The following is a 12,359-nucleotide window of genomic DNA, read 5'->3' as shown; positions in this document are numbered from 1 at the left end:
CCTGAGCTGACTAACCTCACTATTTGAAATTCATGAAAATCAACCCTGGGTACATCTGTTAGATTAATTCTGACCCTGGACACCTGCGTGGGAGACTCGCATCAGTATGTAATGTTCCTTGCTGAGGTGTATGGTTATTCACATTCTTGTGCAGATATCAATTAATTTTGAAGGTCTTCACAGTGAGACTATTATAGAAAATTGAAGAGGAAAAAAATATGCCTGAATTTGAGCTCTTTTTGAGTTAAACTGTTCCTCTCTCTGGTGGTAATTTTTGTCTTCTCTCTACTTGCACTCTTTTGCTTCTCTTTCTATTTAAACATGTTTCTTTCAATCTCTCTCTCTCTCCCTCTCTCTCTCATTCGCAGAGATATGTATGTCTTTCTTGGTTTGCTCCTGCTCAACTCTGATTCCCCTCATTCCTCTCTATTATTAGAGTATTCACATTAATCACATATGTGCCAGAATTTCCTTCTTTTTCTCTCCCCTTTCACCATCAGAAGCAATTAATGTTTACCACATGCTGTGCTAAGCATGGTCAATTTAAGTATAGTTCTCCCCTTCTATGCTGGTGTAATTAGAAGTGGCTGCAGTCCACTCTAAAAACCTGCAATTAGGGCCGGCGCCGCGGCTCACTAGGCTAATCCTCCGCCTAGCGGCGCCGGCACACCGGGTTCTAGTCCCGGTCGGGGCGCCGGATTCTGTCCCGGTTGCCCCTCTTCCAGGCCAGCCCTCTGCTGTGGCCCGGGAGTGCAGTGGAGGATGGCCCAGGTGCTTGGGCCCTGCACCCCATGGGAGACCAGGAAAAGCACCTGGCTCCTGGCTCCTGCCATCGGATCAGCGCGGTGCGCCGGCCGCAGCGCGCCTACCGCGGCGGCCATTGGAGGGTGAACGAACGGCAAAGGAAGACCTTTCTCTCTGTCTCTCTCTCTCACTGTCCACTCTGCCTGTCAAAAAAAAAAAAAAAAAAAAAAAAAAAAAAAAAAACAAACCTGCAATTAATGAACAATACTAAAACTCTGAGTCTTCATTTTCTTAGAGAAGTTGGGGTACCTTTTGGTGTTTGTATTTTTTGGCAGTGTGAAGAGTCCATAGGCAGTCCCTGGGGAGGTCTGGGGAAGGTGTGAGCTGGCTCTGGATAACCTGAGACCCAATGTATGGCGAGCCACTAAGAAAACCATGTGGAATGAATCAGATTCTGACGTGATACGGTAAACAGACATTTCTAGGACACCGTAAATAAAATATGAGCATATTCGCTTGGCAGCAATGAAGAGTGCTTTATTCTCTCTTGAGAAGAAATTTTTAGGGGAATGATGAAAGCCCAACTGAACTTTTCAAAATATCCACTGAGGCTAGTGTGTGGGAGAGTGGCCACCTATTTCTGCAGCAGCAAGATAAAACGTAGATACAGAAGAAGGCATGGCCAAGCACACCCTGGTGTGTGTGTGTGTGTGTGTGTGGGTGTCTCTTGCTATGAAGAGTCCTATTGAAATTAGTACTGGGAGGTGGTGCTGTGGGGTCATTGTTCTCTAGAAGCCAAGAGTTTGATCAGAGGACTTCTGAAGGTCACCAGAGTCCCTGTGACTCATGGTACTGGGGAGGCTGCTGTGCTTTCCTTTTAAGTCTATGGAAATCCTCAATGGTTTTGAGGATTTGTATAACTCTGTTTGATTGGATGGCTTCATTATCTCTGCTTTTTTATTCTGTACAACTTCATTGGACTTAAAAAAATTTTAGATTATAGAGTCCCAACATCTCCCATGTTCCCATCTTTGTTTGGTGTGTGTTTTTCAAAATGTCTGAAAGGGCATGTAGAATTCTCCAAATTTTGGAGAAGAGGTTACAGGGCGTGTGACTACCAGCACAGTAAATAGCAGGAAGGCTTTTGTGGATGTCTAGGAATAATGTACAATGGTTACTGGATGCTGTTGTTGAAGTACCAGTAACTCTGTCCAGGCCTACGGAAGCTACTCTGGGCATTTGCCTTCCATGTAGACTAGCTGTGGACCATTCAGAAGCCAGAAGTGACTCCTTGTCTTCTAGTTCTGATTTCTTCCAACTTTGTTCAAGTGGTGTTAAGTACTTACCATGTGGTAAGCCTCTTCCCACCCCCACTCCTCCCGGGACTGGAGGCACCAAGAGATTTAAGACCATCTGCAAGGAGCTTTGAATATAGGGCAAGAGGCAGCACATCTGTAATTATCACACACCTAGGCATTATGTACCTCAAGTGGGCATGTGCGAGCTGCTGCAGGAGCATGGGAGGGTGTTGCTTTACACTGATCCTGGTGGGTGGGGAGAGGGAATGGAGAGTTAAAGATGGCTTCTTGGAAGCACTGGGTGCTGAGGACTTTAGAAGACAGCAGAGCTGCGCAAGCTGAGGGGATTGCAAAAGTGTAAAGGTGCAGATTAGATGGTACATTTAGGCAGCTTGCAGCAGCACGGGGTTCAGAGTGGTGTGGGAGATGAGGCTGAAAGAGTTAGGCTAGAACTGCTTCTTGGCCTTTTGGCCAAGGTCAAGTGTGGAGTTAGGCTGGATCTGAGTTTATTGGAAGCTGATGGACTTTATCCTGTAGGCAGTGTGGACCCATCAAAGAGTCAGATTCCCTTTCTACTAATGAGGAATTTGAGGCTGAGGGAGATGTAGCTTGGGCAAGTCGGTGAGGGGCAGTGGGGTTGGGTCTCAAGCTGGTGTTTGGTTGATTGATCTACATTCTTTTGCTCCTCCCTGCTCTATTTTTCTGTGGGCCCATGATGAGTGTTTAATGCTTATTATTTCTGAGTTGGTCCTTTTTCATCAGGCTCTATGGACTATTCACTAGACATTGCAAAAAGACAGGGAAGGGAATGAATATGGGAGAATAGAGGAGACAGAATAGTGGTTCCAGAACCAGGTGGGGGTCCCAGGGGTCTGCCGTGATGAGGTGTGTCCCCATTCTGAAATGCCTGTGCCCTGGCCTGGACACAGTGACTGCCCTGCAGGCTGGGCAGCTTGGCCTTCTGGTTGGCCAGTGGTGTTCAGCATCACCGCCTCTGCCTTTTGCATTGTAGCTTGCTTGAGTAGCTTGGGTGCATGGCAAGAGTCATAATAGTCTAAGAAGAGGGTGGCTTGTCTGCAGCTGTTGCCAGAAATGCTGGTGCCACCATTTTGTCTGGAGAGTTGGTGGCATCGCTGATGTGTAGGTCTGATCACATCCTACCCAAGTTCTTACCTGGCCATGGAACTAATGCTTCTATTGCAAGACCTGGCCTCAGAACTGAGCAGAACCAAGGATGGCAGCCTTGGCTTCTGAATCTGCAACAAGGAAACAATGCAAGTTTTCAAGTTTCCCCTCTTCTACCCTCTTCTCTTAGGAGATGAGAAGGTACTTGGCACCCACAGTGGAAGCTGTCTCTGGGGTTTGGCTGGCTGGGTATGGACATGCGCTGTGTTTGTGGGGTTCTGTGGGCTGGGTGGTGTGAGTTGAGATCATATCACACCAGACCCCATCACAAAGAAAGGTTCTGTCTGGCTGAGTGTGGCCACGCGTAGAAAACAGTCACTGTTTGAGTCTAAGACAAATGCATTCCCTGGGCCCAGGAACTGTCATTCAGTGTGATGAAAGTGGCTGTTTGTGGGCTGTTTCTGGTGGTGGTGAGTGAGGCCATTGTTTGGTTCAACGTGTGGTCCTCCCAGCCAGCTCTGTGGCTCCCCACTCCTCTTGCCCCTACAAACCTTTGTGCTGCACTTCCCCTCCATGCTTTGCCTCCCTGCTCAACAGAATCCATGCACTGAGATAACATACAAGCAGAAAACCTCCCCAACCTGGGGTTTGGACGAATATAAAGAACGTGGGTTCACAGAGCTTTATCTTGTCTTTGTAAATTATCTTCTGGCTTAGCATTGAGTCGACAGAGGGCAACCTCAGCGCTGTCCAACCTTGAACTTCGGAGAAAGATTCTCCCAGGATGAATTAGTGGTTACTTTACTGCAAGTACTTTAAAGGCCACGTGGAGTTTGTTCTAATGGGGTTTTATGTGTTTTCTTTTTGTTTTAAAGAAAAGTAAAAAAGAAATTGTGCATAATAGCACTGAAAACCAGGATGCCCCAAGACAATCCTACATGCTTCTTGGTGCTTTTGCCCCAAACAAATGATGCCACGTGAAGCAGTCCTCAGCCTGCAAGGGTTGCACGAGCAGCAGCCAGCAGGTGTTAGTGGTGTTAGTGGGAGGTTGCCCCTGTGCAGTGAGACTGGTCTTGGGGGAGACTCGCCTGGGGGGCCTCTGGTGTGGCCTAATTCTGGTGCCCAACTGCTGCCTCCTGGCAGAGGAAGAAGCGTGTTGGTCTCTATCTTGTCATCAGGTCCTGAACTCTGAGCTATTTCCTTTAGGGTGCAGTGGTTGCTCAGAGCCACCGCTCTGGGGCATTCTGGGAGTACGGGCACTTGCAGTGGCAGACAGACAACAGGCTGCAAACTGGAGAGGGAGCCTGACCATGGCCTTTGTGTCATTAGCAATCCTTAACACCTGGACTGTGGGTCCCAGGGCATTTCAGACACAGGGGTTTACAAGGAGGGCACTCTGAGTTTGGGGTATCTAATCAGCAGAAGGTTTAGTATTGTGGTGGCCAGGATTCCAGGTGCCTGGAGTGGTTTGTGTTACAAGTATAGAATTTGCAAGTCCAGCCGTGGTCCCCCAGAGCACATTAGGTCTATGGTGGTGTGCAAGCACCCTGCTCCAGCCACTGTCTTCTGGCCTGAGGACTCTTTGTTCTGAGCAAGTTGGCATTTTCATGAAAACTGAGACCTGAAGCTCTAACCTGAACACTCATTGCTCTAAGTTTTTGCTTCTTGTTATCACCAGGAAAACATGACCAGAAGTCTGGTATGTGTGAATATTCTCTCTTTCTCGCTCTCTCTGAATAAGCTAAAAAGCTAAATGCAAATTCTTTTAAAAATCTTTTTAGGGCTGGACATTCAGTACAGTGGTTAAGCTGCTCGTTGAGACACCCACATCCCATATCAGAAAGCCTTGGGTTCGAGTCTGGCTTTGCTTTCCATTCCAGCTTTCTGCTGATGTGTACTCTGGGTGATGGCTCAAGTACTTGGGTCCCTGCTACCCATGTAGGAGACCTGGATTGAGTTCAGGCTCCTGGCTTTAGCCTGGCCCAGCCTTGGCTGTTGAGAACATTTGGGGAGTGAACCAGTAGATGGGTGATCTCTTTTTGTCTGTCTGCCTCTGTTTCTTTTGCTCTGCTCTTCTGCCTTTCAAATAAGTATAATAAAGCTAAAAATTAACAAGAATTTAAAAAATTGATTTATTTGTGAGAAAGAGAGAGAATGAGAACCTGAAATGGCTGGGGTTGGGCTGGGGCTGAAGTTGGGAGCTGGGGGCTCAGAACTCAATCCACATCTCTCACATGAATGGCAGGAATCCAGTCACTTGAGCCAGCACCACTGTTTCAAGGTACACATTAGTGGGATCCGAGAATCAGACCCAGGTATCCTGGATGAGAAACACAGGCATCTTAACTACTATCTTTCCCACAGGCTAAATGCCCACCCGTGATGGAAATTCTTAAGGGTTGCTAGGATTTAAAAAACACCCTGCCATTTGATTTTTCTTTTTTTAGCTTCCTAAAGAAAAGTCCCACTTTCTTTTCCGATCACAGTTCCACACTCCAAGAACCTCATAGCTGTAAAATGTATATTTGATTTTTTTTTTTTAACTCAACAAAGCACAGCAGAAGCAGAGCCCATCCCCCCTCCCAGCCCCAATCTGTTCAGGGCCTGAAGGACACAGAGAGGCCTGCCTGCCTGGCTTCTGTAGGCCCTGAAGAGGTCCCCCTGGCGTAGGGTTCTCTTCCCTGCCCTGCCACCCCGCCATCCCTGTGCGCAGGAAGGCTCGCTCCCCTCCTGCACCATGGCGGCAGGTCCAGGATACTCATTACCCATTGTTCTCCTTCAGTGATGTTTGTGTGGGGGGAGGAGGAAGGCAGGAGGGAATATACTTTAATTGCCTCTGCTGCTTTGAAGGAATTCCCAGATGATCTCCAGCTCTTCAGCAAAAAGCATCCTCTTCCACGCCTCCCCTCATTCCTGTACAAAACGGAGTCCGGCCTGCTTTCGTGGTGGTGGAGGGGTTCACACAGTGTGCTCATTGTGTAATTAAAAGCAGTTCCCGGTGCCGAGGGGCCCAGGCCAGTTCCTAGCACAGCCACCGAAAACACAGATGCATTAAGTCCAAGTCAGGACCCCGGCTGGTTTCCAGGCCGATTGGATTGTCACCGTGGGGCTCGGTTTACAGAGCCAGGGGCCTCACTCCTGCCCCAGCTGGAGGCCAGTGTGTTCTGGGGTCCGGTGGGGTCTTCATGAGTCGCCTCCCCAAGCAGCTGTTGTGGGCCAGGGTGTAAACTGATGCAGATCAAATCTGCAGGCAAGAATTTCTACTCCAGACCTCACTGCAGACACTTTGGTTACAGATAATGTGTCTGCCCCTCCCTAACTGAGCTCAAGAAGTCAACTTATGGAAGAAAATGCAGATATTCTTCTGCCAAAACAAAAGTTTTCTGCCCCATGTCTCCATCTGAATTTTGAGGTTGCTGGGAGAGAGAGTGCCTCCTCCTTCTTCCAAACTTCCTGTAGAAATGTGAGTCCATTTCTTTCCATTTGTGGAACAGTGGAGTCCTTCATTTCTGCTCTTATCTCACAGTTTCACATACAATGCACATGGTGCTGAAATATATCATTTGTCTGAAACGTGAGATGGATCATTTGGAAAATGTAATTTTCAAATGTGCTGCAACCAACACCAGCATCAATGAGTTCATTAAACACATTTTTTTTTCTCATTCACAGATGTCCTTGAAGGTTATAATGGGACAATTTTTGCATATGGGCAGACTTCATCAGGAAAAACCCATACCATGGAGGTAAGATGGCAGGTGCTGGGCCAGTCTCATGTGGTTGAACAGAGGTGCATGTGGTGGCTTTAACCGGGCAATAGAGATGGTTATCTTCAGTCAATTATGTCTTCGAGGAGCTTTAAAATTCAGTGAGTAATGAAGTCTCAGGAGCTCAATATTTACAAAATCCTTTGTTGATAGCGCTGTCAAAATAGTAATAGTGAATTCCATTCATAATAACCATCACTAAGCGAAACAGTGGAGTGAGTGTCCTTGTAGGCTCCAGCCCCAACCTGCTGAGAGAGCCTGCTGCGACAATTACTCACCCTGACAAGGGCCTCTGGGGATGGAAGTCTTCCTAGAATAAAAAAACCATAGGTCAGAGATTTCAAGAACTTGGCTTGTGGACCACATTCGGCCCACAGACACATTTTTGTTTGACTTGCACAGTGGGTTTTTAAAAAGTTGCTGTCAAGTGTTTACAATGGAATGATTTCATTCAATTCTAATTTTCCACCTTAGGATGAACATTCCAGAGATCTAGCCACACTCGGTGAATTTCACCATAATAGGGTACTTTGAAAAGTTTGCAGAAAATGGAATTAAAAGGCAAAGTTATTTTGTTGTTACAGTTACATGTTTTTTTTTTTTTTTTTTGATTCATTTATTTATCTGAAAGTCAGAGCTACAGAGAAATGGAGAGACAGAAGACAGAGAGAGATCCTCCATTTACTGGTTCACTCCCTAAATGGCCACAACGGCTGGGGCTGTGCCAGGCTGAAGGTGGGAGCCTAGAGTATTTCTGGGTCTCCCACATGGGTAGCAGGGGTCCAAGCACCTGGGCCATCTTCCACTGCCCTTTCTAGGCCACCAGCAGGGAGCTGGATTGGAAATGAAGCAGCTGGGACTCGAACCAGTGCCCATGTGGGATGCCAGTGTCGCAGGTGGTGGGTTAAGCTGATATGCCACAATGCCAGCCCTGCATAGTTTTTTTTTTTTTTAATGGTATGCATTATCCATGAACTTTTTGAAGACTGATCATATGCATTAACATTTCTTGTGCATGGAATAGCAGCTCTCATATTAGGGAGGCTCAATAAAGTGTTGGCTTTTTGGCTTAGAAAATATTTATTTATTTGAAAGGCAGAGGGATAGAGAGAGCTATCCCATCTGCTGGTTCACTCCCCAAATGCCTGCAACAGCAGGGCTAGGCCAAGCCAAAGTAGGAACATGGAACTCAATCCAGTTCTCCTATGTGAATGGCGGCTACCCAAGTCCTGAGGCCATGGCCTGCTGCCTCCCAGGGTGGGCATTAGCAGGAAACCGGAACAGGACCAGAGAGAGGAGCCAAGAATTGAACCTGGGTACTCTCATAGGGCATGTGGATGTCCCAATTGGCAACTTAATAGCTGTGCCAAATGCCCGCTTGGATCAGGTGTTTGTGTGTCAGGTGTGGTGGCCGTGGCCAGCCTATGCTTCTGAGGCCGGCTCTCCAATGGACTCCAATCCACTTCATGCATACTGGGAGTGGATACGAGCTTATATTCAGCATCCTGTCATTAGCTGACATGCTTGGTGCCTTGAGGCATTGGTAGGTGTGAACCTAGTCCCATTGTGGGCAGTGGAGCTGTGTGGCTTCAGGCTGTCTTCCCAGAGAGACAGCTCTGCAGATAGATTGGCCCCTTGTACCTCCTCTTTCCCTGCTTTGCACCACAGTCTCCTTGAAGGCCTTCAGGGCTGGCTGCTGCTTAGACTGAAGCCTGGGCCCACCTGATAGGTGAGAGATTGTTGTGAGAAACAGCACACAGGAAGACTGGGGCTCGCGCTCACAAGCAGCAGGGTAGGAGGACGTTTTCCTACTCTGAGCTAAGGTTTGTTCACTTAGCATTCCTCCTGGGAGCCTCACGGAGCTGCTGCAGTCGCACCAGCTGATGAATCATTTCTTTTGAAGAGGGGAGATTTCAAAGGCACAGGCCGACATCCTCAGGGTGCTCGTGTCCTGCTCGCAGCAATTTGCAGTGTGGGGCACATGGCAGGGGGAGCTCACTTCCCAGCTTTTCGCTTGGTTTGCTGAAAACAAAGTGGACCAGAGACCATGAAGATGAAAGAGGCGTGAGGTTTATTTGCCACCTCTTCTTCACTGGCAGGACTGGTCCCTGGCACCTGAGCCATGGGAGCCCAGCTGCGCCTCTCACGCCCTGCCTCGGGACATCTGGGAAACTGGGCCCTGCTGTCCCCCTCCTCCTAATGTGCCTGTCCAACACCTTCCTGTCTCCCTGGGCCTCAGGCCCTGGGCCCTTGTGGCCCTAGAAAAATTGTAGCTACACACTTCTTGAGTCCCCCTTACTCTAGTCACTGGGGCCAAAAACTCCTGCTAAGTGAGAAGGCACAGGAGAAAGAGAAGTGTGGCGTCTCTTGAGGGAATGATTCAGTTTTGAGGTTTTTGAAAAATTATTGGAGTATGTGCAAGACAAAGGGAAAAAAGCCTCAATATTTAAAATTACTCAAACTCTTAGGGAATGCACACATGGATGATCTTTTACGCTTAGGGATTAATACATCTCTGAGAAATATAAGGTATTTGCTGATGTTAGAAGTTTTAACCCGTGACACATCAAGGGAGATGTGATTCCCAGGGTCAAGTCATACTTTGGGGAAGAATAGACGGGTGTAAGTGGTGGCAAAGAGCAATGCCAGCCTTTTTTTTTTAAAGGTGTATTTGTTATTTATGTATTTGAAAGGCAGAGTAATGGGAGGGAGTATGGGGGTGGTAAAGGATTGAGAGAGAGGGAGAGAGAGAGAGAGAGAGAGAGATCTTGATGCTTTCCATCTACTAGTTCACTTCACAAATGGCTGCGACAGCTGGGGCTGGGCCAGGCTGAAGCCAGGAACCAGAAACTCCATGAAGGTTCCCACATGGGTGGCAGGGGCCCAAGTACCTGGACCATCCTCCATTGCCTTCTCAGGCACATTAACAGGGAACTGGATCAGAAGCAGAGTAGCTGGGACTAAACCTATGGTTCCAACATATACATGCCAAACTGGCTTAACCCACTGTGCCCCAATGCCTGCCCCAATGCAAGCTCTTTAGAACTAATATGTGTCCTAGTGCCTGCCCCAGAGCACTTGTGGGAATCTGCAGGAACCTGGATTCTGTTCAGGTCTCATCTTTGGTAACCTAAATTCTGTTTCTTCATCTCTGCCAGTTTTCAAAGGTTGATGAGTTGCCTTTTCTCTTTTGTGACTTCTGAGGGTCACACACTGCTGCCCACAGTTGGAAAGAAGGGTTGGTCTGGATGGGAGTCATTCCCTACACCTGCTACCCTCTGTGCTGGACCTGGTTCTTTCTGTTGGGCGATCATAGACTGGAGAAAAGATAGGGGATGTTGTAAGAAGAAAGCAGGGAAAGTAAGAACCCCCAGCTGCAGCCATGCAGACTGTGGGAGACCAAGGAATCCAGGACCGGGAATGCAAAGAAATCAGAAAAGCCCCATAGTGTGCATCCTTTGCGAGGAGGATTTTAGCTGTGTGGAATGATGCTTTGTGGTCTTTCACTGGCTGTCAGAAGGGCATGTGAACTCCCCAGTGGGACAGGGCTGTCACATTTTAAAGTTGGTTTTCATTTTAATTCCCTATTTTGGGTCTGACATCCAGTGGCGATTCCATTACCTGCTCTTGAGGAAAATAAATAGATTGGCCTATGTAAAATCAGAAAGGATATCTTCTCATGGTGCAGAGCTGAAGGTGGATTTTCAGTAAAAATAGAAATCACTGGATGGCATTGGCGCTCAGCTTGATAAGGACCAGGCTGGTGCAGCCCCTTCCCAGGGTTGGCACCGAGGAAGGCTCTGGGGTGCTTGCTGCATCCTGTCCCTGTGGTCAGTGTAAGATGCTGGAAAGGGTTTCTCTTAGCCCTTGGCCTTCCTGTGTGGATCGCTTTGCACATGGATATAGATAGTTGGAGACCACCTGTGCTCTTTCTTCTGCCCAGAGAGACAGCTCGAAGCCATCTGAATGCAGCAGGCTTCCTGGCACGAGCCGCCCTGCCGAGGGATTTGGAACAGGCACTTGGATGGTGAGGGCTGCAGTGTTTCAGGAGACTGGCCTGCTCTGGAGGGCCCGGATACAGCAGCGGCTGGAACAAAGGGTCTTATTCCTTGTTCCGCACCTGCTCCTAGGTCACATGCAATAGGAAAAGGTTTTGAAAGAATTACACAGGATGCAATTGTAAACTGTTTCTCCTGTGTGCTTTCTGGAGGTCTAGACGCTGAAGCAGTACGTTCCTCTGTTCCTCTGGTTCTTCCCCATTCTCCATGCAGGTGGGAAGACTCCGGGTCCCCATGCTCCCCCTCTCCCAGCTCACCTTCTCTGTCTACATCTCTCTGCCCTGAGGATAGGGTGGCCCTCCAGGAAGCCTCCCCTCGTTACCCTAACTGGAAGAGCCTTCTCTGTTCTCTGAATTTCCGTAGCTTGTGGCTTCCTTGCCACTTTTTATTCCCTGAGCTGAGTGTGGGTTATCTGTGCATCTGATTTACAAAGCAATTAGCAGAGAAGCTGTGAAGACCTTTCAGACTCAGGGTTCTCTCTCATACACGCATACCTCACACGCACGCACCACAGACCACACACATACCCCATATATGCACATACCCCACACACCAAAGGACACACACACACATGCCACACACACACACACATCATAGACAAGCACACGCCCCATACACACATGTACCCCACACAGACACCATACACACACCATGCAGACACCTGCCGCACACACACACACACACAGCTGCAGATGGTTGTAGCAGGCTCAGGCTCTGGGCATAAAGGCTCTACCATTCTTGGGTATATGAGCCAGATCAAGCGTGGTGGATCTGGGTGTTGTTTCTGTCCCCACAGGGATGGGGATATTCTTATGGGAACACTCCCTTCCCTCTCATGTGATTTGGGGTGAGGGCTTCAGGGAGACAAAGTAGAGTGCTCCAGGTTCTTTCCTGGTTCTGCCTTGTGACTGTGCCTGACAAGGGCAAGCAAAGGGCTGTCAGTACTTGGAGATGCCTGGAAGCAGTTGGATGAGGAATCTGTCAAAAGGGGAAGTGTAGGTGACCAGAGTTGAGTCAGGTGTGGATGATTTGGGCATTGCCAGTCATTCCTCTGTGGCTGTGGGTCGTGAGGAGAAGCTGAAGCATTATGGGAAGATGGAAGAGCCCTGTGCATCTTGGAGAGGGAATTCTTGTAGTTGGCTGCATGAGGTGTATTTCTTCATCGATATCATTTCTGCCTGCAGTCTCCATTGTTGAGAGCACTGGGGCCATTGTCTGACTGGATCCATGTTTATGGCAGCCTGAGACTCGGCCTCAGTCACTGGGTGCTGTTTCCTACAATACATACCAGTGTTCGGGGATGGAAATGTGTTTCTGGCCCTTCAGGTCAATAAGCTCCAACTGTTGCTTAATGGGAGCCTGCTGTC

At 48.3% G+C, this 12,359-nt stretch overlaps 1 protein-coding gene across 1 annotated transcript in view; it reads left to right on the top strand.

Annotated features, from left to right (window-relative positions):
- The window catches only part of KIF5C (kinesin family member 5C), a 183,463-nt gene that overhangs the window by 62,466 nt on the left and 108,638 nt on the right, over window positions 1-12,359 (top strand). Inside the window, exon 3 of the mRNA XM_017342839.3 lies at window positions 6,840-6,913. Within this exon, the coding sequence (XP_017198328.1) occupies window positions 6,840-6,913 (74 nt within the window). The remainder of the gene's footprint in view (window positions 1-6,839; window positions 6,914-12,359) is intronic.

This window comes from Oryctolagus cuniculus, chromosome 3 (genome assembly GCF_964237555.1).
Source record: "Oryctolagus cuniculus chromosome 3, mOryCun1.1, whole genome shotgun sequence".
Classification (NCBI taxonomy): Eukaryota; Metazoa; Chordata; class Mammalia; order Lagomorpha; family Leporidae; genus Oryctolagus; species Oryctolagus cuniculus.
This window is presented reverse-complemented; position numbering and strand designations above follow the sequence as displayed.